The sequence below is a fragment of the Chinchilla lanigera genome, unplaced genomic scaffold (assembly GCF_000276665.1).
Source record: "Chinchilla lanigera isolate Chin_1 unplaced genomic scaffold, ChiLan1.0 scaffold00185, whole genome shotgun sequence".
NCBI lineage: Eukaryota > Metazoa > Chordata > Mammalia > Rodentia > Chinchillidae > Chinchilla > Chinchilla lanigera.
The window spans coordinates 506,493-533,870 of NW_004955586.1; the positions used below are offsets into that span (position 1 = coordinate 506,493).

General features: G+C 42.6%; 1 protein-coding gene across 3 annotated transcripts in view; it reads left to right on the top strand.

Moving 5' to 3' along the window:
* Phka2 (phosphorylase kinase, alpha 2 (liver)) overlaps positions 1–27,378 on the top strand; it is a 67,160-nt gene that overhangs the window by 24,140 nt on the left and 15,642 nt on the right. For all 3 annotated transcript variants that reach the window (XM_005414436.2, XM_005414437.2, XM_005414438.2), the window contains exons 6-20: positions 1,617–1,697; positions 3,128–3,226; positions 5,022–5,168; positions 5,943–5,996; positions 6,800–6,922; positions 8,719–8,814; positions 11,545–11,652; positions 13,544–13,622; positions 16,469–16,603; positions 17,234–17,343; positions 18,248–18,392; positions 18,645–18,723; positions 21,623–21,792; positions 22,920–23,093; positions 27,136–27,224. In XM_005414436.2, coding sequence (XP_005414493.1) covers positions 1,617–1,697; positions 3,128–3,226; positions 5,022–5,168; positions 5,943–5,996; positions 6,800–6,922; positions 8,719–8,814; positions 11,545–11,652; positions 13,544–13,622; positions 16,469–16,603; positions 17,234–17,343; positions 18,248–18,392; positions 18,645–18,723; positions 21,623–21,792; positions 22,920–23,093; positions 27,136–27,224 — 1,689 coding nt within the window. The remainder of the gene's footprint in view (positions 1–1,616; positions 1,698–3,127; positions 3,227–5,021; positions 5,169–5,942; positions 5,997–6,799; positions 6,923–8,718; positions 8,815–11,544; positions 11,653–13,543; positions 13,623–16,468; positions 16,604–17,233; positions 17,344–18,247; positions 18,393–18,644; positions 18,724–21,622; positions 21,793–22,919; positions 23,094–27,135; positions 27,225–27,378) is intronic.

A 27,378-nucleotide genomic window follows, 5' to 3' on the forward strand; every position in this document is an offset into this window, starting at 1 on the left:
GGTTTCGGGGGTTTCAGTCCATGGTTGGCCGGCACCCTTGCTTTTAGGCCTATGCTGAGCAGAAACGCGATGGTAGAAGGATGTAATGGAGGAGGACTGCTTATCTCATGGCTGCCAAGAAACAGAGAAAAAGGGAAAGAGCCAGAGAAGAAGCCAGGGACAAGACATACCTCCATAACCCACTCCTTTCAACTAGATCACACCTCCTAATTTTCTATCACTTCTCAAAAATGTCATCATTATGATCTCAACAATGGATTAATCCAGTGATAAAGTTAGCCCTCATGATCCAGTCACTTCCTGAAGGCCTCACCTCTGAACTTATGAGACTTTGGGAGGACATTTTAAATCTAAACTGTTACATAATTTCTTGAGAACTAGGCTATTTTGGGCTAATCAGAACATTAGCAAGACTAAATCTACAAGATTGTTACTACAACACAAAGTACATATTTTTGTCCTGGAATACGGGGGGGGGGGGGCGCAGGGGGAGCTTTGTCTTTTGAATGTATCACATGCTGTGTCTAAATCCATTATGTATATCTTAAATAAGACCCTAAAATGTCCCACAGCATGTGAACAGACCAGCATGCATTGGGCTGAAAAGTTGGCAGGAAGTGCTGGCACCCTGGTAGAAGGTGGGGTGTAGGAGGCTGATCAAAGCAGTCTTTGAGGATCAGTCACACAGCTGTAGGGTGGCAGTAAAGATGGACTAGAGCAAAAGAAGATCCATATGTGCAGAATACTGAAGGAATATGCCCAGGCCCAGCTTATAAGGCCTGCTCACAGGTCAGGGTCTAATGTGGATCTAGCATGTCTGAGTTTCATTGTTCACATTTTGCAAACACTCTTTTTTGGCAACTGGAAAATAAAAACTGATATTTTGGCATTGATCCTGCTCTTTTGGGTTATAATCTTTTTTTTGGATAAAGTAGTACACAAAGCATTTCAAAATAATATCCATTACTTAGGGTTTTAAATGAAGATATGACTCACTGAAGTTAGGTACACAAGTATCAAGTCTGCTTGTGTGACACTATTCTGAGCCAATTCACATTAATTGATTTTTACATACTATGTATGTTCCATGTTCTGTGTCTCACTTTTGACTTTGGTTCCAATTACTTCCTGAGCATTCTTTTATGCTCAAGAGGTAATGCTAAATAAAAGATTTAAATGGGTTTATTGGCTTCAACTAGTTATAATTCATGCGTTAAAGCTTTTTTATTCCATCTTACAATTTACTGTAACTTCAAAGGCATTAGCTAAATACATGGGTAGCACTTTACTTGATTTTAAGATAAATAAAAGGTTTTTTTCTCTGCAAATCATTTCTTATAAATTATTAGCTTTTAGAAATAAGAAATCCGAGAGTATTTTTGTATATACTTTTGTTCTACTTGAATACTTTCTTCTGAAATTCTGTACAGAGGTCACATGAAGTGAAATTAAAGAAGACCAGAATGTGAGTATATGAAACTATGAAGTTGGGAGTGTTCAAGAAGCTCTACTCATGTTTCAGTATGCCCACGGCAACATAAAGGAATCATGTTCTCAAAGCACTTCTTGTATACCTCTTTCTCCCCATCTGATGATGACCTTTTTTGTCCCCTCAGGACTATGGAATGTGGGAACGTGGTGATAAGACTAATCAAGGCATTCCAGAATTGAATGCAAGCTCTGTGGGAATGGCCAAGGTGACAGTTGTCCGGTTTCTTCTGTGTGTTTTTACTGCTTTGCTTAGGGCCTTTTCATTAAGAATTTGGGTTTAATCTGATTAGTACATTTTTCAAAAGTCAGTGGCAAGTATGTGAAATTTAAATGGCACATGTACCCCAGCCAAATGAAATTATAGTTTAAGGAAGTCAGTTTCGTATGCTGAATTCTGCATGTGGCCAAAAATAAGTGTCTTCTGTCCCTGTGATCTACTGTGATCACAAGTCAGAATTCTTGCTGTTGTCTAAGAAGTCGTAGGCATGATTCCAGTGTTCCTTTCTGGGTCATACAGAGAGCTGAAGAATGTGACTACTTTGTAGGTCAGGGTCACAAGGTAGTAACAATAACCAGTGAGACTGACCAGGTAGAAAGTTCAGAGGGAGAACGTGATATTGGGGAATACTGGGACCTTTCCCTAATGATGTTCCAACTCAAACTCATTTAGGAAATATTCTTCAAGGTGGTTGCAGTGGCTTAATCCGATAGTCCTAACTTCTCAAGAAATTGGGGCAGGAGGGTCATTTAAGCCCAGGTATTCAGAGCAAACTAGGTGACATAGTGATACTGTGTCTCAGAAAGGAGGAGAAGGAGGGGGAGGAGGAGAAGAATAAAGTAGAGGAGGAGAAGGAAGATGAAAATACTCTTAAAGCCAAACAGAGGGCACCTGTGGAGTAGATTAGTCTGTGGGCCACCAGTTTGTATCTCCTGCCATAGACATTTTTTTTTTGTCTTTTTGAGACAGGGTCTCACTACATAGTTCAGGCTGGTCTTGAGCTCACTTTTTAGCCCAGGTTGGCCTCAAACTCACAACAGTTCTCCTACCTCAGCCTCCCAAGTACAGGAATTATAGGCGTGCGCCACCACATGTGGCTGCCATGGACATTTCCTGTACCTCCTTCCCTTCCTCTTGCTCAAGACTACAATAGATTTTTTTGGATAAAGTGAAGGCTCCAGAGCTGCAGTTTTTAAAGCAACAATGTGCTCTGTTAAGGTAAACTAACAGAAAACACATATATTACAAAAAAATTAACTTTCCTAAGTGCCAGATGTGCTAAATGGTAGACGTTAACTATTGCAATAGGTGGAAGAAAAACCACTCATAAATTTAGTGCCATAGACACAGGATGTTACGAACTTGTTAATATTTCATTTTTTGGCAGAATTATAATTTCGTTTTGGGAAATGTTTTCCTATTTTCTATTTCTTATTCCTGGCATGAACAATGGTATTTGGGGAAGCTCTGTTCCACTGACAATGAAGATAGACTATGGGACCCTTTGGCTGGATTTTGCAAATATGTTTCATTGGCTTTGGGAAAACATATATGCTAGATTGCTTAGTGAAAAAAGAGTGGAGGTATTGGAATGTATGTTTATTAGAAAGAAAAATTAATTCACACCTGTGTTTGTAGGCTGCACTTGAGGCAATTGATGAACTGGACCTTTTTGGAGCTTATGGAGGACGCAAGTCAGTCATTCATGTCCTGCCTGATGAGGTTGAGCATTGCCAGGTAACAGCTCAGACGCCTGTGTTCCAGAGTAGGAAAGAGAATTGTGGAGGGAAGACCTGGACTCCTGTTCAGAGACCCTGCCTTTCTGGTTTGCTGACATTTGACTCCTTGGAGCTTAAGTTTTTCTTCCATAAAATGGGCATAGTGGGGCCTTCCACTCCTGACTCACAAGATAATTGTAAGGATCAGAGAAAATTAAATTAGATAGTTTGTCTAAGCACTGTGTAGCCAGAAAGTACTATGCAGACACAAGACACGATAATGCTATGTATATGGAATCAACAATCAGAGAAACCTTGTTTTGCTGCAGGCAAAGTCTGTTTTATGCTCTCTGAGCACATAAGTGGTTTTCTTTCAGGTTTATTTCATAGTGCCACCACGTTGAATAGCTAACATGCACTGGCTCACATGATGGGGTTATGGTGCGCAGAATGGGAGAGAGATAATATGGGGGAAATGGCAAATTAATACCACCTCCCTGAAATACAGATCACAGAAAGGAGTGACTGATGAAGATTAGGGGATTCCGTTGAACAGACAGGAAGTCACTAATTGCTAGTGAGTCAATAAACTGTTATGGCCCACTGTATACTAATGCTAAAGTGAGTCAGATACCTTCAAACTTACAAGTGGAGAACTTATGGCAGGAGCTTGTGTTTCTTGGCAGAGAAAGCCTAGGGAGGGGTGACTACAGCCATGCACCTCATGATACTTTGATCACTGAGGGACCACATATACCATGGTGGCTATACTGTAAAGCCTAGGTGTGTAATAGACTATTCCATCTCTAAGGTTTGTGTAAATACACTCTCTGCTGTTCACACAATGATGAAATCACTTGATGTTGTAAGTAGTCCTTAATGGGAAATCCGATATCTTTTGCGTATAGTTTAGTAGAGACACACTGGTGTTCTACTAAATGTGTAGTGGAAAACATGAGTTTTGTAGCCAGCAGAGTCTGGGTTAGAATCCTAGCTCAGTCACTTGCTGGCTACATGTCCTAGGGCATGTCTTGTGCGTCTTAGAGTCTGTATGAGTAAATTGCACATAATATCCTAATTCTTTCATGTATGGAAGATTTAATGAGCTTATGTGTGCAAGGGTCTAGTCTCATGTCTATACATGTTAGATCTTAGCATTCACTCTTCACCCTTCACAAATATTTCCTATAATTTCAACTTCCTCCCAAGTTTCCAATGCCTAATCCAGCCACCTTATAGTTGAGGCCATATTATAGTTCCTCTAAGTAACCCTGGAAAGATTCTAGGACTAAACTACTTCTGTTGTTTGCCACTTTCCCTGGACATTCATGAGATCTTCTGGATTTGAGTCTTTATATAAATGGTTTCTGAGTCACTCAACCCATTGCACAAAAGCCAGCCACTGAGCTAGGATTCTCTATGATGGCACTGCATGTATGTTTTTTCATGGTATCTGTCTTCATAGCCGGCACACCTTAGCCTGCTGCCACAGGTAGCCCTGGAGTTCTTCCCCAGCATGTTCTAAAGGTCTGGCCAGGTCAGCAGAGCAAATGGAAGGAATGGAGTGAAGTGGTTCTCAGCACAGGCTTCAGGCTATACCATACTCTCTCCAACCCCCATTCTTCTGCCCCACGGAATAGGGAGCATTGACTGGGTAGACAAGGTTGGCCAGCAGGTGCATGTCAGCAGGGCAAAGCTCTACTCCAAATTGGCGCACTCATTTGAATGCTTCCTTGGGGCTGAGGTGATGGTCTTTAGAGACTGCAACTATGAATGCTTCTCCAAGTTAAACCACCTCTCTATTTTTTATTCAGTCTATTCTGTTTTCTATGCTGCCAAGAGCATCAACATCTAAAGAGATTGACGCTGGACTTCTTTCTATCATTTCTTTCCCGGCCTTTGCAGTGGAAGATGTCAACCTCGTGAATGTGACCAAAAGTGAAATTATTTCCAAGCTCCAGGTAAGCGTTGGTCACACTGGTACCCTTTCACCTTGTGTTAAATGCCAGTTTCACATGATGACATGGAACATATCACTTGTGAAGTTAATGGCTTAGTTTATCTTAGCTGACTCATGAAGTAGCCAACTGAAAAGCTGAGCATACAAGTGAGAAAATGAAGTCTCGGATTAAGTAACTTAGTTCTATTCATAAGTAGCAGAACTTGCACTTAAGCTGGAACTCCAGTTCCTACCCCTATCATACTTCCAAGGTAGGGCTACTTAACCATTTAGAGAGCACAGATTCCTTTGAGTATCTCTCGAGTCACTGCCAGGAAAAAAATGTACATGTTCCAATATCCTTAAACTTTACGTGCAAGTTTAGAGGACTTAGTGATCTTAAAGTTAAATTAAGTTTTTCCAAAAATTCTTGCTCTGCAGTGAAATGCAACGACTGACACATCACACTAAACACTTTGGTGGACTCTCCAAATGTGAGGGTCCCTTTGCCTCTTTGCGTGATATAGTAAATTTGAATGAAAGAATAGCCATTCATTAAACTCTTAGTAATTACTCTTGTAGCCCCAATACTCCAGTGAAATGTTTCAGCACTCCCTTCCAAGCCTAAACTTACTTTACTTACTACTTTAGAAGTTATTCTTTATACTAATAGCAAAAAGCATTTAGTACATGTTTTATTACTGAAAGATGCATAAGGAAAAGCGAGATGGGCAAAGAAAAAAAAGCAAAGAAAATGTTTGACCTTATCAAATGTATTTTATTTCTACCCTACTAGGGACGTTATGGATGCTGTCGCTTCCTTCGGGATGGTTATAAAACCCCAAGAGAGGTTGTATTTAAGTACTGTTTCTTACGGTTTCTTAATTGCTTCATATCTAAGTTGCCATTGTATTGTTCTTCCTCTGTTGATTATAATTATATGTTGGAATACTGTTAAGAGAAGTATTAATTTTGGAGGCAGCAAGTCTGGAGTTAGGTAGTAGAATAGTAAGATTATCGAGGGATAGAAAGCTGGTAGTTTAAAACCAGCTTGTAGATAAGAACAAACAGTTCTGTGGTTCACGTAGTTTTTACTGTCTTTTTTGTTTTTTGTTTTTTTTTGCAGTACCAGGAATCGAACTCACGACCTTGTGCTTGCCAGGCAGGCGCTGTGCCACTGAGCTAAATCCCCAGCCCCTCACATAGTTTTTATAAAGACCATTCATGGCCTCCTCCTTAGGTTTCTTTGTCACAGTAAATAATAAGATGATATAAATAAAACAGATCAAGCCTGTACTCCTAGCTCTTGGGAGGCTGAGGCAGGAGGATTGCCATGAGTTCAGGGCCAGCCTCAGCCTACAGCACAAGACCCTGTCTCCAAAAAATAAATAAATAAATAAAACAGATCATCTGCCAAGCATTGTGATAGGCAAGTTGGTGTTAATTTGTTAGAGAAGACCCTTTAGTGTAATAAATTACCCAGGAGTTTTATGTATATTTCTGATTTTCTTTCTAAAAGTCTTACCATGGAAAACTGCCCAAAATAGCATATCCCTGCTATAGTCAGACAAGCAAGGGAAACCCATTGGGCACAGTGGTATTGTGTATATAATCTGACATCACCTTTAAAAAGTTTTACATATTTGATTCCAGGACCCAAATCGATTACATTATGACCCTGCTGAACTCAAGCTCTTTGAAAACATTGAATGTGAGTGGCCTGTGTTCTGGACTTATTTCATCATTGATGGAGTCTTCAATGGGGATCCTGTTCAGGTGAGAAAATGCTGGGTAGTGTGCTGCTAAGCTTTTTCATCCCCCTGGGGGTACTGATTATTAATAGAATGTAAGAGTGTGCAAGAAATCAGGTCATTGCTCCAAACTTCCTGACATTGCTGACAAACTTCCCTAAAATTTAGTGAATTAAAGAAGCACCTCTTAATTATTTGTTCATGATTCTGCAGTTTTGGTAGGGCCCAGTAAGGACAGATGGTCTTCATTTTTGCTGGTGTCCACTGGGATGGTTCCATGGGGCAGGAGAATCTACTTCCAAAACGGCCTCACTCACACGGCTGGTGAGTTGATGCAGGCTACCAAATGATGCTGGAAGCTCAGCTGGGCTCTTGGTGGGGGCTTTGGTTTTCTTCCACATGGCTAACTTGGGCTTTTCACAATATCGGAGTCTCTGAGGCTTTAAACATTTCACATGGTGGTTGTCTTCCTCCCAAAAAGCAAAAGCAGAAGCTGCCATCCTTTCTTAAGTTTTAAGTCTATAACTGGCCAAGTATCACTGTCATCTCATTTTATTGGCAAAAGACCATCCCATATTCAGTGGGGAAGAGGGTAGACAAAGCATGAGTACTGGGAAGCATGGTTCTGTATATCCCAGACAGGTTTCATTGTTCCTATTGTTCTTTCCAAATCAGCCAGTGGTTCTGCTGTTGTTATTTCTAGCATAAGGGTGTGCTCAGATAATATCATATTTAACATACTGACCTCCTAACTGGTCTCCCAACCTCAGCCTTGCTCCCTGTTGTTTCTGTTCTCATTGATTATCTTGGGTCTTAAGTCCTGTTCTTTTTATCCGAGGATTACAAGGTTTCAAAAGGATTGACTTTTAAATTTCAATTGTGAGCAGACTTAACAATTATGTAGAAAGGAAGCTAAGGAGACAAAAATGACTGTGCTTGGTATCTTATAAGCCTCACAGTCTATTACCCTATACCTATACTGCCTCTCCTACTCTTCTATTTGACATTTCTAAATGATCCAATCATGATAACGCTTAGCCATCCATAAATTTCAAAGGAAAAGGAAATGAGATGTGGAAGGTAGTTGACTGGGCTTTCCAAAGAAGAAATTTGTTAAATCGCTGGATGGTGGCTAGGATTGTTTCCCTTCTTTCTTCTTGTAATGCATTGGTTTGTATCACTGCCTTTTTAGTTTAGTAGAAAGGTTTGCTTCAGTAGCTTTTATTATATTGCACAGTATATTCTAAAAATCGGTGTATATGAAACACAGTATGTACATTTTCTTTTTCTCACATTTAAATTACTCAGCAAATATTTCTCAAGCAATAATTAAGTGGAAAACTACCTATAGGTGGAACTGGATATGCTGCCTAAGACATGGTTTCCACCCCAAAAAGCTTACAATCTGGTTGGTGAGACAAAATTTAAATATATAAAAAAAGTTAAGAGTAAAAGCTTTAAATGATGAGTTAACTACAGCAAGGGAAATATCTGATATATATTATAAATGTGAGTACTAATGGGACTTCTGAAGAAGAAACAGCTACTGCATGGTGGCTGCTCTGTGTTTTTCCTTGATGCTTGACTGGTGGGGCTGAGCTTAGACACTCCACAGAGGAACAAGCAGTGCTGTTTAGTTGCTGCTAACATTTGCTATTGGCAGGAGCCCTTCCTGCACTCCTCAGTCAGAACAGGTTTGCCCATTTTTGGTTCCTGAGTCTGACTTTGAAACTGTTTGTTGCCAAGAGAACTGTTCTTCTGTGTGGCACTGCCATTAACTACAGACCTCTTTCATAGTGAGGGCGACGGGCTGTTTTCCAGGTCCAAGAGTACCGAGAGGCCCTGGAGGGAATATTAATCCGAGGCCAGGATGGGATCCACTTGGTGCCGGAACTCTATGCTGTCCCGCCTGACAAGGTAACCAGGTGGCACGGGGCCCCTTTGTGCTGTTTATGTAGAACTGAGTGAATTGGTGCTTGGCTTTTGATATTTTCCATCCCCCTTTTAGGCCCAGTGACCACTTTTTCTCCAGAAGTGGTTTCTAAAGGTTTTAGGCAGTGTTCCCATACATCACAAGGAGTTAGAGCTTGGGGAAATCATGTGGCACGTGCCTTATGCGGAGGCGGCACTTGAAGCCCTTTGAATGATACCTGTCCTTCCCCCAACCTCAGGCAGAAAGAATGCTACAGAGCCTAAAATACCGCTGTGTACCTTATTCCTATAAGGTGCTACAGAAGAAGCCTGATGTACAGAGATAGTTGAGAATCTCTTCCTTTGATTTAAGCAGATCCCAAGCTAGAGTTTGAGTAGTCATTAATTAAAGCCATTCTACACCAGGGAAAGAAAGACTGCCCAGTTCCAAGCAGATGCTCAAAGACAGTTTTGTTCTACCTAGTTTCCTAAATTAGGATCATGCTGGACCCCAGTATATCTTGGGGAAAGAATTTCCCTGTAAATATCTCATGTTTAGAAGAAAAGCTGCATTTGACGCTGTTTGTTCTGCCAGCGCTCCTGATGCCTCAAAGGCTTCATCACTGCATCTGTGGGAGGAAAGGACCTTTAGAGAGCCAAATCTCTCCCAGAATGACAGGGCCTGGTAAGGATAAGAAATTCCCTCTCTCCAGATGCAGCTATGGGGCCTGCTGGGGATGTTTTCTGTCTGTTATAAACCTAGATCCCCTGCACATGTAACCCTTTTTCATTTGTGGATGTGCAGGTACAGTGGGGCTCGTGGGGGGGGCAGGTCACTTTCCAGCAGCTACACATTCATATCTCATGTTCGGGTTGCTCCTTGTCCAGTGCTGAGGTATTTGGCAAAACACACTTAACAGTGGAAGGTAATTTGGAACCTGGAAGCAGAGCAAGGGAAAATAACTGACCTCAGGGATGTTTTATGGCAAAGAATAACCATTCCTTTTCTACCAAAAGGCACGAAATGTTAGATGTTACAAGCTGCACTTTGCTTTCTGATGGGCAGTGCTGGATGTGCATTGTGAAAAGTTACTCAGCAACTCACTGTCTTCTAGATTCCACCCTAACCTTCAGTTTCTACTTATCATCACAACATACTTCTTTATTCAGTGATTTACAGTTGTGCGTGAGGCACCCATCTTGGACACTGTTTTACCTTGCCTGCATTTTATGTTGGCTGCTTGCTAATGACAACTAGAAAGGTTCCTCAGTCACATCAGTAACATGTGCAGAGCACTGGGAAGGAGTCCTACAGACAGGGCTACCACAGAACCATATGGCACCTTTGTACAAACTGGAAACAAGGTGGCATTCAGCTTGGATTTCAGCATCACTCTTCCTTAACTGGTGTTCGTACAGGGCATTGCCATGCCCAGGGCCTTCCATTGAGCATGAGCACTTGCAGGAGGTTAGGACAGGGCCCAGCAGAGAGAAGGGGAAAAAGACACCTCTATGTGAAGCCAGGAGCTGGCCATGTTTGGGAGGAGGGCAGAACAAGGCTGTCTTTTGACCTGGACACATTGTTTGCTTTCTGTTCTTTGCATCACAGATTTCTCATTCTAGATATTTGCAGTCTTTCTTAACACTACTTATGTTTCAAATAGCTTTAGCATACTATCTGATTGTGAAAGTAGTCCTGCACTCTATATAACATCCAGGATTGCATAGATAGAAGAAAATAGTTACCTCTAATCCCACTACCCATGGATAACTACTCTGACATTCTGGAGAATCTCCTTTCACACTATCATCCTATTTGATTACAAGTGACATTTAGTTCCATTCAGTTTATATACTTAAAGTTTTTAAAATGTTTACTACTATTGAAAAAATTTTTAAATTAAGATTTACTGACTATATTAATAATATCACTGATTAATCCACAAAGAAATGACAACCCTCATAGTATGATTTTTCCCTTTTCTGTCAATTGACCTATGTTTTCTGGAGGAATAAGTCAGTGATGTGACCCCAACCAGTGTTACAATGACTGAAAACTCTTAAGGGCAGTATGGAGTTTAGAAGGTAGAAAGTCACAGACTAACTAAAAACATACAGCACTGTCCATCAGAAAGAGCACAGAAGGTTTGTTTTGAGAAGACAAAAGCCCCCAGTGTATTCTGATTTCTGAGTCCCTGGTGGAGGATTTGTGGTCTAGAAACAGGATTGATTTTCATCAATAAATAGTGCCACCTTCTGGTAATTTTCTTGCATAGGCATACAGTTTATAAACCCCTGGGAAGGGAGGGCAAGAGAGACAAGCCAGACTTAAACATCTGGCCATGCATTGTGTGGCTATAGGCTGCTATTTTGGACCATCTTACCAATAATATGGCCAGATGTTAGCATGAGTTGTGGAACGTCTCTATGCCGAGAGCTGTCCATGAGGAAGGCAAGCCAGGCTTTCAGCACCTATTGCTCAAATTCAGCACCAAATATGCTCAAATATAGCTTGGGACCAGGACTAGGTTGGATGTCTCCCTCTGCCACGAATAGCCAGATGGCCCCAAGACAGGATCTTTTTACCTTCTGGGTCCCACATGCCAGCATGTGCACAAAATTGGTCTGGAGTATAAGGACCATTTCATAAATCCATAGTGCACTCCCCACTGTAAGGTGTCTCTGGCCTTTTTATCCTCTTGACATTCTGACTTTGGGCTTTGCTCTCTCTGCCAGGTGGATGAAGAATACAAGAATCCGCACACAGTGGACAGAGTTCCTCTGGGCAAGCTGCCACATCTGTGGGGTCAGTCCTTGTACATCCTCAGCTCGCTGTTGGCAGAGGTAGGGGCTTGGAGGCTTCACAGGTTGGCAATCGTCTGATTGGAGGTACAGAGAACCCTGAAAGAGTGTAGGGGCTCTCTGCCCAGAATGGTTGTGAATATCATTTGCATCTGCATGCTCTGGAGGTCAGCCGGCTTGTGTTAGCTCCCAGGCTTGACTCCTGACTTTGTATATCCATATTTACATTAAGCCAATTCAGGCCAACTGCAGGTCAACACACTCTGTCCCCCTCCTGCCAGCATTCCTGACCTGAGCCAAGAGCCTGTTTGAGTTGATGGTCAGCAGGAGCTGGGAGCTTCTAAGGCAGGATTAGCATGTCTGATCCTGGAAGATACAGGATTTGAGAAACTACTAAATGGACAGGAAGCCCCCCAGCCCCAGCCACAGGCACAGGAATTAGAAAGCCTTTTCAGAACTCTACGGGAGGCCACCAGCCTGAGTCTGATGAATTTTGTCAGGTGGTCCCTCAGACCACTCGGAACAACCCCCACAAAAAATCTGCTGCCTCTTGACCTAGTCCCTCTTGCTAAGCCTTCCCTGTAGGCTTCAATTGCAAAATGCTTTGGAGCCCTCAAAATGAATCCTCCGCCCTCCTAAGTGTGAGTGACTTTAGCAAATTGGTTCATTCTTCCCAATGGATCCTGCTCAGGTGAGCATTCTGGGACCCTGGGGAAGGGAATGAGAGCCCAGGGAAGTGAATGAGGGGCTGTCAGCCCCTAAAGCTGTCCCAGCCCTGTGTGTTCCACCAGCCCTAGAAATGGGGGCAGAACTTCGAGTCAGAATGCCACTGGGGCTGGGTACCATGGAGCATGCCAGCAATCCCAGCTTCTTGGAAGGCTAAGGCTTGCAAATTCAGGCTAGCCTGGGTAACTTAGCAAGACCTTGTCTCAAAATAAAATATTTTTTTTAAAATGGGGTGCAGCCAGTGGTAGAGTACTTCAGGGTTTAAGCCACAGTACTGGGTAAAACAATAACAACAAGAACAAAAGCAAGAATGCCACTGGGTTCTTGGTAATTGTAGCACAATGGAAGCAGCCAGTGGGAGCTATTGCTGCTGAAGGTGAATGGCTCCATGGGTATGTCTAGTCTGTCCAGTTTCATGATCATACCCTTGGAAGTAAGAACTGTATTTTATACATATATCTCCTTTGAAAAGCCAGCACTGTTTTTGACTAGCTCTATGACTTGGGTAGGTCCCTTGACCTCTCTGGCATTGTTTTCCTCATCTGCAAAGTGAAAATCTTGGTCTTGGTTATCTCTACAATACCGTCCAGCTCAGATTTCTGTATCAGTCAGATGAGGAGTAGCTTACTGTGCTCTACTGCTTGCTCCTCTCCCTGGAAAGTCTTCCTCTGGCCCAGCGGCAGGTCTGCTTCCTCTACAGGGTTCCCAGAACACCTCAGTCCCCTCCTGGAGCTCAGACCATTTCTAGAAAGTGCAAGAGACATATTCAAAAAGCACAGGGGACTGTTGTGTTTCAAGCAGCCCTGGGCCAACTCCCTTACTCTGCCACTTCCTTCAGGCAGCTTTACCTCAGTTTTCCCACCTATAAAATGGTGATAAATGTAAAACCTTCCTGGTAGGAGGCATGAATGTGACGCTGCACATGCAGGGACTCAGGAAGCATTAGCTGCCATTCTTTTCACTCGCAAAAGGTGGGGCAGTATTAGCCCTGCCGAGCCAGGTGCCCAGCATGTTACTGTCTTTTCATTTATCACGGGCATCTGAATCGCATACTCTATTTCAGAGAAAGTAAGCAGTTGACTCAAAAAAATGTAAAGAAACAATTCTGAGTGCTTTGGGTTCCAAAATATGTTACTTTCAAACTTAGGTGTAAGGTGAAACTTTAGCTAATCAGTATTTCATAGTGTGAATGCTCCTCTCTTCACAGGGATTTCTTGCCACCGGAGAAATCGATCCCTTAAATAGAAGATTTTCCACTTCAGTCAAACCTGATGTTGTAGTACAAGGTTTGTGAGCAGGTTTTCTATTCATCTCTAATTTGTAAAACCAGTGTCATTTGTGTTCATTCAAATTGTTCCTTAGTCTCGTATTTCATTAAAAAAGGTTATATGTGTTTCAGTATATGGAAGTTCTGTGAGATACTTTAGATAACTCAGTCACTCAGTGGTATTCTTCCAAACCACAAATTTACTTCTACAAAGCAACTGTTTTCTCAGATCTAAACCTTAATGGCAACTGAGGCACATGAAATTCTTTGAGCATCATTTTTCACAGCTGTTACTCTTTGAAAAGGAGAGCCCGGTGAGAACCCAAGTGAGGTCATCCATTCCTCTCTTGGAGTTCTGATTCATGCCATCTGCCCCGTCTCCTCCCCCTGTTCTCCAGCGAGCTCCTCTTTCAGAAAGGTGGGAGGCCAGCCTGGGCTGCCACTGCCAAGTGACTCCATCATGCTTGGTGCTGTAAGGACTTTTTTACTTGCCCCAGTGGACTTGTAAAGAACAGAGATTGCGGTGCAGGAAGCTCACGGTGCAGGGCTGGCAGGTGGTATGCGGCAAGTGCATTGGTCCCTCCTCTTTAGGCAGCTCAGTATATGCTGCATGCCCCATAGAACACTTACGTACTATATAATGTCGTGTCCATTGTGCACACCTTATTGTCCCTAAATTAGGCTGTATACTTCTTAAGACAAGGCCTACGTCATTGTTGTAGCTTCTGTGTTAATTAGCACAAACATGCCTATGTTGAAAACAATGAGTGAGCAAATGAAAAGCATTGTTCTTTGTGGCCACTGCCCCTGACCATGATGTAGTAACTTGAGTGCAGATGTTCTACCCAGTCAATATTGTGTCAGAACCAATGTGGGACACACCAAACCTTCACAACATTCTGATTTTGGAAAGTTTCTGGCAATTATGGTTGTCATCTCCACCTTACGCGTGAGGCTTAGAGGTTGACCCACCCACTCAAGGGCTCTCATGTGACAGTCAGAAGTTCGAGCCTACTTGTGACTTCCAGGTAGACTGCCCCAGCTGCATTCCATTGTACTTACTCAGAGCATATTCTGTTAACTACTCCTTTATAAGACTGCCTTTCCAACTGCAGGCCAGAACAGGTTGATGGGTCTCAACTAGCACTGAGTGAAAATGACCAGAAGGCCTGCATAGTGTAAGGGAAGTGCAGTCTCAGGAACATCCACCTACAGCTGTATCAGATCATGAGGCTTCCAAGTCTCAAACAAAACCACTGCTACAGAGAGTAGCCTCTGTGTGACTTTGAAAAATGTAGTGTTTTATGTGTTATTGGAAGCTTCAGAAGGGACAGGCATTAAGCCAGTTCCCCAGTCAGTCTTGTTGGGTACCTCAGGGATTAGATTCCCATCCCAATTCAGCTATAACTGGCCAGTTAAGCATGTGAGGCTTCTTTTAGGGCCATGTTGTGAAGATCAGATGAGATAATGGGTATGAAAATACTTTAAGGATGTAATTTAAATTCAGCTCTCAGTGGCATTTATATATATTATATGCTTAACACCCCCCCACACCCCAAGCCCATGAGTCTAATAATGATGGCACTCGTGGGCCACCTTAACAGCAGTGGAGCTGTTTTCCTCTGACCTGAGCACCCTCTGAGTTCCCAGAAGGCTTTGCTGCAGCTAAACAAAGCATCAGCCACTCTGTGGCTAAGATCCCCTTTCTAGTCTCTACCCCAGACTCTTTCCCTTTGCCCTGCCCTTTCTCATAAAGCCCAGCATTACTGGTAAAGCAGGTGTGGTAGCTGATCCCTGATGTGGCCCCAAGTGAAGGTCTCCTTCCCCAAGGGCCCCCTTGTCCTAGGCACTCAGAGTTCTCCCTGCGTGCGGTAGAGCCAAGTGCCCAGCCTCACTGTTATGGTTTGTGTCTGGGTGTCCCCCCAAAGCCTCTGTGGTCATGGGGCAGGCTTTTAGAGTTTGATTGATTATGGGTGTGAGAGCTGCACCCGCCCTGGGGTAGATAGTTTGCATATGTAAGGGAGAGCAAGAGGCTGCTTGCGGCCATTCCTGGCTTTTGTGCTTGTTGCTTTTGCTGTGTTCTGCCGCCATAAGCTGTAGCCCTCTGCCATGTGCCACTCTGCCTTGTAACCTGCCAAGTATGGACTGAAACCTCCACAAACTGTAAGCGAAATCAACCTTTCCTTCCTTCATTTTGGGCATCAGGTATTTTGTCCCAGCAATGAGAGAAAAGTAACCAAGACACTCACCCACCCAGAGATGGGGCCCAGGGAATCTCTGAAGGGCTCCTCCCCACTGGTGGGGCTCTGCTGTGGTTCTGGGTGGGCCAGGTTAGCCCATTTCCACCACCATCTCCACTGGCAGGGCCACCTCCCTGTCTGTGGAGGGAAAGATGTTCCCTCCCTTGCTTCCTTTTAAAGTGGCCTCTGTGAGCAGACTGCAGTATATTGCTACCCTGCCCTTTGGAGGCAGGTGCACAGGCTTCTCCTGGTGTCCCCTGAGGGAGCTATTTCTACTCCTGACCCTATGTGAAAAGAACAAAAGACAGATTTAGAGTAAATACTGACCCAGAAGTGGGCAAGACATTATTTGAGATGAGGTAAGTTAGAGTGAGACCTACTGAAGACAATTTCTAGAAGTCTCTTAGACCCACCATGCATCATGGGTATTGAGGGGTGGCAAGGACAGGGAGAACCAGGAAGAGCAGCAGGACCATTACCACCATTTCCAAAGCCAACCAATATGTAAAGAGCACACGAATGTGCCCATCATCGGGCAGAAGAGGAAAAGACAAATTGTGCACATCAGTGTGCAGAGACAGTAGCCACAATCAATCTGATACTGATTTTCTGCTCTTGTTCACAGTCACTGTTTTGGCAGAAAACAGTCACATTAAGGAGCTGTTGAGGAAACACGGGATAAATGTCCAGAGCATCGCTGACATTCATCCAATTCGGGTCCAGCCAGGCCGGATTCTTAGTCACCTCTATGCCAAGCTTGGTAGGTTGGGGGAAATAGCAGGCCACGTTTGGCACAGGGCATCTTGGGGTTCAGACCTGAGGAAGACTGTGATGTATATTAATTCTGAAGAATTGGGCAAAGCTAGTACTAAGAAGGTGGTCGCACTGTTTAAATGTGAAGGGTACAAAACTAAGTGCGTCCTCCTTAGCCCTGGCAGCCAGTACCCACCACAGGCCAGCTGTACCAGGCAGCATATCTGTTGTAAATGAGGAACCGCCTGTGAAAATTCACAATGGAAAGAGTCATTGGTGTCTTGGTAGTACTTTTAACTTATGTGGTATCAGAAAATTCTCATTTACCCATTGAAATGGGAGGGGGCTCTGTTTTCTACAATCTTTTAGTTTTATGGTTGAATAGTAAATAAATCAAAATAAGTTAATAAACTCTTTTTAATAGTTTCATTCCATATACATCAAGCCAGTGCTATTCATATACATGCATGAAAAGAAACAGTTGTTTCTACATTCAGCTTTGTTCCATTTTAAAGGACGATAGTATTAGAAAAAACAAACCCTTGAGTCGTTGTCTAACATAAAAGTAAGCCCAACCTTAGTCTAAGTCACTGGGATTAGCTGTTACTAATTCTACTTTCTCTTATATTTCAAATAGGACGGAATAAAAATATGAAATTGAGTGGGCGACCATATCGGCACATTGGTGTCCTTGGAACCTCAAAACTCTATGTGATTAGAAACCAGATCTTTACCTTTACACCCCAGGTGAGAAGAGCTTGGCCGTGGCAAGACAACCAGTATTCTTTTATTAATTCTCTTTTCTGTCTCATAAGCTTTTCCCCTCTATAGCAGATTATGCCCCTAACGTTCATAGTCATACCATCAGTCTGATGTCCAGACTCCAACTCCCTTACTGGGCTATAGAATACACTAATTATGGAACTTCAGAGTTTTTGTTTCCAAAGAAAACTAGCCCATGGAAACACATACCAAAGGTTTTGCCATCCATTAGGGTACCTAGAAAGACTAGCGGTGGTGTGGTTACTTTACCAGCATGGGGCACAGCATGGGCTCCGCTTACTTGGGTACACAGTTGGCCATGGGGCCTTGGGTGAGTAGCCCCAAGCTGCTTTTTTCCATCCTGGCCTATGCTGCCCAGTTAAGTCTCATGAGTTATTTCCCTTAGTACCAGAGTTTAGTCCGGAGCTGAGTATGCTAGTACAGAGCCGAGGAGAACAATCTGTCATCCATATCAGGCAACAGTGCCTTTAGTTGACTTAAACCAGGCATCAGTCAGGTGAAGTCTCCACATCTCACCTGGCCTGAGGGTCCTCACTCCAAACCTAGTAGCCCTGGAAGGAGTAGGAATTAAGGAGTTACCGATATGCTCTTAGAGACAGTAGTGCTGGGCAAGTCACTTAAAGCCCCAAGCGAGAAGCGAAAACAGATTGGCAGTGCTTCCACACTAAGGTAGCCACAGCTCCTAGGCGGGTGACAGGTTGATTTGTCTGATCCCAGGGAAAGCAGGCCCCTCTTTGCAGGTTAAGTCCAGTGCCAAGTACCTTCCCGGGCCAAAAACCTGCAGGAGTAGTGCTGCCCTGTGTGACCGCTGGTGTTCTATGGAGATAAGTGAAGGATGGCACTTTACCTAGCTTGCTCTGACTTCCAGTTCACCGACCAGCATCACTTCTACCTGGCTCTGGACAATGAGATGATCGTGGAGATGTTGAGGATCGAGCTGGCCTACCTGTGCACTTGCTGGAGGATGACGGGCAGACCTACACTCACCTTCCCTGTCACACACACCATGCTGAGTAACTTCCGGGATTGTACCTGCTCGGTCTGCCCCATGGGTGGTTTGGGCCCTTCTCCGAAAGTTTAGAACACCTCTCTTGGACAGAGCTGAGTACTAATGGGGCTTCCTAGCAGTTTGATTTCTTATCTCAGGAGCCTTCTCTGCTGTAAGGATTTTAATTAGACTGTGCTGATGAAAACATCTCAGTGCATAGCTGAAAAAATGTATTCTCAGATTAAGTAAATTCATTCATCACTTTTGTTTTCTTTAGCAAATGATGGCACAGACATTCACTCAGCAGTTCTTTCTACAATTAGAAAACTAGAGGATGGATATTTTGGAGGAGCTAGGTAATTTACGACTTATTTTTTTAAAAAAATAAGAGTAGAGTTGACCTTTCTTAAAGTCTTTTGCTTCTATGCTTGCATTTTTCATATCAGTTACTAAACCTAGAAATATGGAGTTTTAAAGCAAAAAGGAAGTTAAAACTTTAGTTCCATCTCCCATGTGAAACTTGAATCAGGTCTAAAACAGTATTCAATAGGTGTGTGTTAAACAGCTTTTACAGGTGCCAGGGGGCCCTGGGGCACAGAGAGGTGAACATGTCAGTCTCTCTGAAGCAGCATCTTTCCTGAAACGCATGTATGAAGTACTGTGTGTTTCATGGAAGAAAATATACAGGACCTCGGATCCTGCAAGTGCTCAATAAATGCTTGACTTGAGTGTGCCTTAAGAAAATTGGACAGATTCCTTAGTGCCTCTTGGAGCAGAGTACCTGAATGGACCTGCGTAATGTCACTGTCCCCCCAGATTTAGTAGAATGAGACCCATTTGGTCTATGGGTGCAAAAGTATGACAGTTGCTCCTGGAATGATATGGTGCTGGCCCTCCATGGAAACCCCATCCTGTTTTGAGTGTCACAGAGCAGAGGATTTGTCCATGCCCTCCTCTCCCTGAATCCCCTGGGATGCTCCAGAAGGCTCCCCAAGAGAAACTCACTGTGCAGCCTGGACCAGACAGCCTTTTCTGGCCTCAGGGAAGCTTCCGCTGGATCCCTGATGGAAGGCCAATTGCTAAGAGTGTTTGGGAGATGAAATTACCCCTTCTTGTGTTCTTTTCTGCTATCACAGGAAAGTCCTGTCGTTTTTAAAACTTTTGGTAAAATACACATTACCACCTAAACCGTCTCTAAATGTATAGTTCAGTAGTGTTAAGTACCTTCACATTATTGTGAGACAGATCTCTAGAACTTGTCATCTTGTAGAACTGAAGCTCATACCTATTGAACAGCTCGCCTTTCTCCCTATCCCCTACTGCTTCGCCACTGGCAATCACCCTTCTGCTTGGCATCCCCATGAGTGTAGGTAGATGTCCCATATAAATGGAATCAAACAGCATTTGCCTTTTGGTGACTGGCTCATTTCACCTAGCATAATGCCCTCAGTGTTCAGTCGCTGTATTTCTAAGTCTGGCCTCGGGTGCCTCTGCCCGTAGAGCTTGCTGCAGGTCTGCTCCTGTTTTCCATGCAAGTTCCTCCTGGCCTCTCTGGAGTGTCAGTGAAATCGTCCCCAGCTCTTTATATTTCCAGGGCTGGCACCACAACTTCCGTTTGCAGCCACTTCTGAACACTTCACCTATGGTTTGTAAAAGCTACCACCTGATATATGGCATCATGACCAAGAGAAAATACCACGGGCTCATGATGAACCTTTCTGGCAAATATTTTATTGAAATCTGATGATCCTAAAGAGAGTATCATGTACAGTCAATGGAGCACTTGGAGTGTGTTCATTGTGTTGTCTCATTTCGTCTTCACTTTATGTTGTGGGCTGACTTGCCATTTGAAAGACAAGGAACTATAGGCTCAGAGAGTGAGGGACACAAATGAGTAGGTGCAGAAGCCTTGCATAAACCCACAACCAGCACCTAACCCCTGAGCAGAGGGCCTCCTCTTCATAGGGCACCATGAAAAGAACCACGGAAGAAACTGGAATGCCTAGGCTCCCTCAGCTACCTTTCCTACAAAGTTTGGTTTGGTTTTCTGGTGCTAGGAATTGAACCCAAGGCCTCTCATATGCTATGTAAGTGTTCTACCACTGAGCTATACACCTAACCCCTTACTTGGTTCTTGATTATTAAGGTTCAATCCCATTTGGGCTTTTCCTCTAGGTCTGAAGATTTTTAAAAGGTAAATTCACCCTATAGACTAGATTCACTTCCTTGGAACTACTTTGGGTAGCTTGCTACCAAAGGCTTTTTAAATGACTCACTTTCAGGCTTGGGGCTCTCTTAGCCTAATAAACCCAACTCCTTTCACCTTTATTGGAAGAAAACTCTCCATTGCCCTTTCCCACTTCAGCTCACTTCCCCTTCCCTAACCCCAGGGTAAAACAAAACTTAGAACCGGCCCCTTTCCTCTCCAGGGGAAAGGGGTTTTGTTTGTCCCATTAAGGGCAGGCTTTTTCGTTCCTTGACACCATTTGCCCAGTAAGCTCTGTTGCATTACCTGCTCCAATCTACCCTTTAAACACATCCTCAGTTGCTATTTAAATCAAGTCCTCAGCTGTTGCTGGTGGCTTCAAAGGAGGGATCCCACCGTCTTCTGCTTCTAGGTCTGACATCTTAAGAATGTTTCTTACTGTCGGGTGGGAATCCCACATGCTCTCGGCATCTGGGGACCGACCTACGGAACGTGGGGGCTGCTGCCTCTGTTGCAGTGAAATTTTCCCAGCCTGACGTAATAGGGCCCCTTGGGATGTCTGCTCCTGTCTGGGGATGGCAGGCCCATCACATTCCTTCTAGAGAGAACTTTGGCTCCTAGATGTGCCTTTCCCATCATAACACCCCATGTGACATTTCGTGGTGGGGACAATGCACCAGAATCATTGCTTCTGTTCCAGTCATTTTGGGGGTGGAAGGAACAGGTTGGTTCTGATTACAAGTAGTTTGCTTGATGTATTTTGTAAAATTAGTGGTTGCTTCAGTAAAATAGATTTCTTTCAGGTTTGAAATTAAGAAATCAGCACGATTCCTTTGGCTTTTAATGTGCTATGTGTTTTCATTTGGTACTTGCTGTTGAATTTTTGTTTTAATTTCTTGGCTGACTACTTATACTGGGTGATCTGCTTAGTAATGTACTTATTGACTCTTGGCACAAGTGCCAGCTGCTTGTTGAAAAGTCTTGCAGTGACTCATGTGGGAGTTTGTCCACACTCCACCTGTATCTTTAACCTGGTGTCTTCTTGGCAGAGTAAAATTAGGGAACCTGTCAGAATTCCTCACCACATCATTCTACACTTACCTGACCTTCCTGGATCCTGACTGTGATGAGAAGTTGTTCGATGACACCAGTGAAGGGAGCTTCAGTCCTGATAATGACTCAGACGTGGGAGGATATTTGGAAGACACCTGTAATCAAGGTACTGCGTGAAACACTTTGCTTGTTGATTTCCTCTAAAGCCTGGCACTCTGATAAAATTAACCCTAACACTCAAGTACAGAAAATGATTGGCAATTAAGCTAAAAGCAAACAAACAAAAAAACAGAGGCTTCTGAAACTTGTATGTATTAAAATGAATAAAATCCTAAACTACAAGTGATGGCTTCGGGGCTGGGAACTTAGCTCAGTGGCACAGCACCTGCCTGGCAAGTGCAAGGTCGTGAGTTCAATTCCCGGTACCGGAAAAAAAAAATGATGCCTTTGAAAGTGAGGCTTTTTTATAACACCAGAGGGACACAATTTCAAGTCTGAGGACTTTTCACTATAGATAGATATAGATATATAGATATATATGTATGTCTGTATATCTATATCTGTATCTCACTCACCTGCCTGTGCAAGCTCAGGTATCTGTGAATTTATTTATGTTGCCTGCTCCAATTTATTCCTTAAATGGTTTCTTGGTTTCTCACAGCTGTTTAAACTAAGCCGTAACCCAGACTAAACCCAGGGTCTTGCACAAATTAGGCAAGCACTCCACCACTGGGGTATACCCTCAGCCCCCTCAAAATATATTCTGAAGATAAAAATACATTGCTTGAATTTTTACAGGAACTGCAGAACAATCTAGGTTTGATTAAATGTGAGTAATACAACCCCAAGTATATAACACTTCCCAACCTAAGCAAGATTTTCAATGAAGTTGACCTGGTTTTTTTTACTTTTAGATAGTAGTTAGAATTAGGGCTGACAGTTCCATAAGGCTTATCTTACTCTTGAAAACTAAAAAGACCAGGCATTGTCTGCCACCTTTCATGTTGTTTTACAGATTGTGCAGCTCATCTTGGGATGATGTGATGTAAACATTATCTTGACCTGTATTTTCTTTTCCTTGGAAGAAGTTTTTCCAAACAATAAATGTGTAAACACATACATTATATCTATAATCTTATTGCTCTTTGTGGGTGGGTAGGGGTGCAAATAACTGGATCTAAATGCCTTCCACCAAATCTACCCAGTGCTGCCTGCTACACACAGTAGCTATTATACTATGAGGATATTTCTGCCGCTTGTTTTCATTGGTTCTTTTTGCTTGTCCACTTACAGAAAGCCAAGATGAACTTGACCAGTATATCAACCACCTTCTGCAAAGCACATCCTCAAGGTGCTATTTGCCCCCTCTTTGTAAGAAGACGGAAGACCTCCATGTTTTCAGTGCCATCCACTCCACTCGGGACATACTGTCCGTGATGGCAAAAGCAAAGGGCCTGGAAATTCCATGTATGTAATTAAACTCTTTGCTGCCTACTAAAATATCTTCTTTTATCAAAGTAATATATAAATATAATTTAAAAGTCAAAGAATCCTAAAAGACAACCCCCCTCATTCTTCTACTCAGAGGTGACCACTTCTAGCTCTTCTGATATCTACATAGCTCCACATTTCTAAAATAATGTGTGTATACTTCTGTCCTTTGTGCATCAATCTGATTTTGTACCAGTTAATTGACTTTCCGTTATGTGGTAAGGATTTAACTATCTAAAATCGTCACCACTTTATTTCATTTCCCTAACCTACCAGGAAGTTGCATTGAAGTTTAGTTTTATCAGTACTCTTTATATTATTGTACATATGCAAAATATTATTCTCAACTGCATATTATAGTATACTATGATCATAGTACCATTTTTATTTTTTCTAAAGTTAATCATTGGCCTATCTTTCCCTTTGCTTGCTTTCTACATCTTCCAGTGGTTTGCAGTACAAGTTTCCACGAAGTCAGTGATGAGTGAATCTCTTGATTCCACTACTTAGGGTCTGTGAGTCTCCATCCTGGGCTAGTTTCACTCTAAGGCTGTTGTATACCTGTCCTCCTGGGAATTTCCTTACCTCATCTCTTTAGGTGTTTCCTGAATCTGCTATGTTCCCTTTTTTCAATACATCCCTTTCTTTTGGTGGAGCAAAGTATAATAGTCTCTGGAATCTTCCTTCATCGTCACCACAGAGAGTCCCTTGACATATCTCCTGGGTTGGCACTGCTGTTTTCTGTATCTTGAGTCTCCCTCTTTCTTCACTTACTCTCTCATTTTGGTGGAGGGCATTCAGTTTCTTGAGAAATAGTGCAGAGTGGGTAACATTGTTGAGACCTTAGAGGTCTTAAAACATCTGTAAATATCCTATACACACTTGAGCAGTTTGGCTGGATACATAGAATTCTAGGTTGAAAATACATTGTTTTCAAAGTTTTCAGATCATTACTTCATTGTCTTCCTGCTACCAGTATTGCTAATGAAAAATCAAAATTCATTGTTATGGTTTAGATCAAGACTGTCCCCCAAAAGCCTCATGTGCCTATAGGCAGGGCTTTGGGGGGTGATCCAGCAGACTGGCTGTTAGAAGGTGGAGTCTGGTCAGAAGTGGGTCACTGGGAGTGTGACCTGGAAAGGTAGATCTCCTTCCCTGGCTCCTCTCTTCTCTCTGCTTCCTGGGCACCATGACATAAGCAGCTTTCCTCCACCCAGGCCTTTCCATCGTGCCACTTGTATGTTTAACAAATTCACGGCAGGGCTGTAATTTGTATGTCTCACTGCCAGGCAGCTTGAACCACCAGTGGTCCATGCTTGAGTGTCCCATGCATGACTATACCACTTGTACCAACAGTGTACAAGTCCTCCAATGGGACAGTCATCCATGGACCACCGTTAGTGCAAGGCAGTGGGAATGTATTAAGCCTGTCGAACAGAAACTTCTGAAGTGTGAGCCAAAATAACCCTCTCCCTCCTTAAACTGTGGGTGTTGGGTATTGTGTCCCAGTGATGAAGAAGTAACTAAGACACTCATTCTTATTTTTGATGTTTTAAATATAAATTGCTTTTTTCTTTGAAAGTTTTTAAGATCTCTGCTTCCAGGTTTTGACATTTTAGTGATTTGTCTTGGTCTGGCTAGGTTTTTTTCCTTCACTGTTTTGGCTACCCAGTGGGCCCTTTCAATCTGGAAATATAAACCTTTTCAATCTGCAAAGATTTTTGGAAAACTTACTTGATCATTTCCTTCCTTAATTTTTCTTGTTCTCCCTTTCTGATATTTCTGATTCTAATATTAACTTCCTGGAGAAATCTTTATCGTTGTTCTTGTGCTCCTTATATTTCTGTCTGTTCTAAGTGCAGTTGCCTCACTTTAGGAGATGTGATCAACAAATATGGTAACTAATTAAAATTTTTAAAATTTATTATAGTAAAATACAATGCCATTCACCCCCCTCAAAGTACTTCCCTTCACTTGAACACACCTATCTCATCATTCTTGCCATTTTCTGGGGCCATTCTGGAAGTCATCTTTATTGAGTGTCTTTAGTTGTCACAGCCGCCTCATATCCTGAATTGACTCCAAATGTTTATCTTTCGTGGTCATTTTGACTTTGGGGAAGAACCAGAAGTCACATGGTGCTAGATCTGGTGAATAGCGTGGGTGAGAGTACACCATAATGATTTATAAGCCTGCCTTTCCAGTGGATGGCACTTGGCCGCAACATTCACCATATTTCTTACCGTACTTTGTACAGATACTTTAAAAAGAGGACTTCCGGAGCTGCTTCAGTATGTTCAAAGCAAAAGAGAGTGTCTTGAGGGGGACTAATGGCAAAATGTCTTTTACTATAATAAATTTTAAAAATTTAAACATTAACTGTGTATTTTGATCACCCCTCATATTGTTCTACCTCAAATGAGTTTTTTCACTCTTTATTACCAAATTTCATCTGTTCTTATTTCATGCATACAATATAATTACTTGCTGTCCTAAGAACATTAATGCTAGGGCTTCTGGTTTTTTGTTTGGTTTGGTTTACATTTACTTCTCCTTGCATGGTTTCTCCATTTGGGGGAACCTAAGTCACTTTTCCTTTGTTTAGGTTTCTGTCTTCCACCTCAGAGTGCTTCCTCCAGTGCTCCTGCAGGAGAATTTGGAAGCATATGGGTAGGTCTCTAGGTTTCTGTGAGTGGCTGATCAGATTTCCCAGAGATACTCTATAGTTTCCTATTCAGTTTCCTATTTGAGGGGCAAGAGTCTGGTTGCCTAGGGGCTGGGTTTGGTGGGGCACACCTGTAATCCCAGCACTCCGTGAGACAGGAGGATTGTTGCAAGTTCGAGACCAGCCTGGGCTACAAAGTGAGCTCAAGGCCAGCCTGAACTGCATAGCGAGACCCTGTCTCAAAAAGACAAAAAAAAAAAAGTCTGGTTGCCTGGATCTCTAGTTACTTGGTCTTCCTAAGGAATGCACTTAGGCCTTAAGGTGTGCTGCTCAACCCTTGCCCAGACACCCTGCCTCTTCTACCGTTTTTAGAGAGACCCTCTAGTCTGTCAGTGTGAGCAAGGTGGTCACCATGCTGTGTGCATTGGAGCATCTAGGGAGCTCACAGCTTCTCCCCATTCTTCCTTATTTTGGTTACCCCTTCTGGACCCCCAGTACCCGGGATACACAATGCAGAAAGTTCCTGGACTTGTAAGGATTCTCTGGTGTAAATATGATTGGTTCTTGGATTTTTCCACTATAGACTTGGGATTCCATTGTTCTGTGTCTGCTAAATCATTTATCTTTCATCCATTGACTTGTTTACTTTTGCAATCTTGTTACTATACTCTTTTCTTTTTTCCCTATTCTTGAGGATTTGTCTTTTGTTAAAAGAAGTTATTTCATGTGTTGTTAGTGGAGATTTAGGATGAAGTAAAATTACAATGTGTGTTCAATTCAGTAATTTAACCCAGAGGTTAAAGCTTTTAATATATATTAGCTTTACCTTCAAAGCTCTCTCATCACCCAAGATAATGTGATATAACCTAGAAGACAGAAATGCCTTAATGAATGAATATATATGATAATATCCAAAGGTTGTGTAAAAATAAGCTGTAATACCTGGCAGTAGAAGAGTGAAACACACAATGGACAGGAAGCCCAGATACCTTGAATCTTTGCAACTTTGGATAAATTGCTTAGGCTACTCTCTTAAGGTCTCTGTTTCTTAATTGCAATGCTGAAGTGCTCAGTCCCTTCTAGGTCTCATTAAATCTTTAACCTGCTGCAGGATTTCCCCTGAATTAATTCTAGGAGAGAAAATTGAAATTGCACTCTCAAATCAAAATCCACATCCTCCCTGTTTCTCACTCTCAGATTTAGCATCTGATGTAGCTACATAAGAAAGTCTGATTGAAATTAATTAAACTAAATAAGTAATCATTCCTTCAGTTGGTTTGTGTTAAATAATAGCTACCAGTTCTCTCAAAAGGAGTGCTGTCTTTTGTTCTTCCTCTTTATCTTGTTTTCCAGTTGTTCCTATGACTTTGCCAACTAAAGTTCTAAGTGTCCACCGTAAATCACTGAACCTTGTTGATTCTCCTCAGCCACTCCTAAAAAAGGTAAAGTATTTGGAATAGCTTTAAAAAAGTATAATGCTTTATACTGCTGGATTAGTCCCAGAAACTTGCTTAAATGGTAAAACTCAGTTTAGAAGCTCTGAGTTTGATGCAAATCCAGTCAGTTGTCTGGAACCTGATTTGTATCATTATGTGT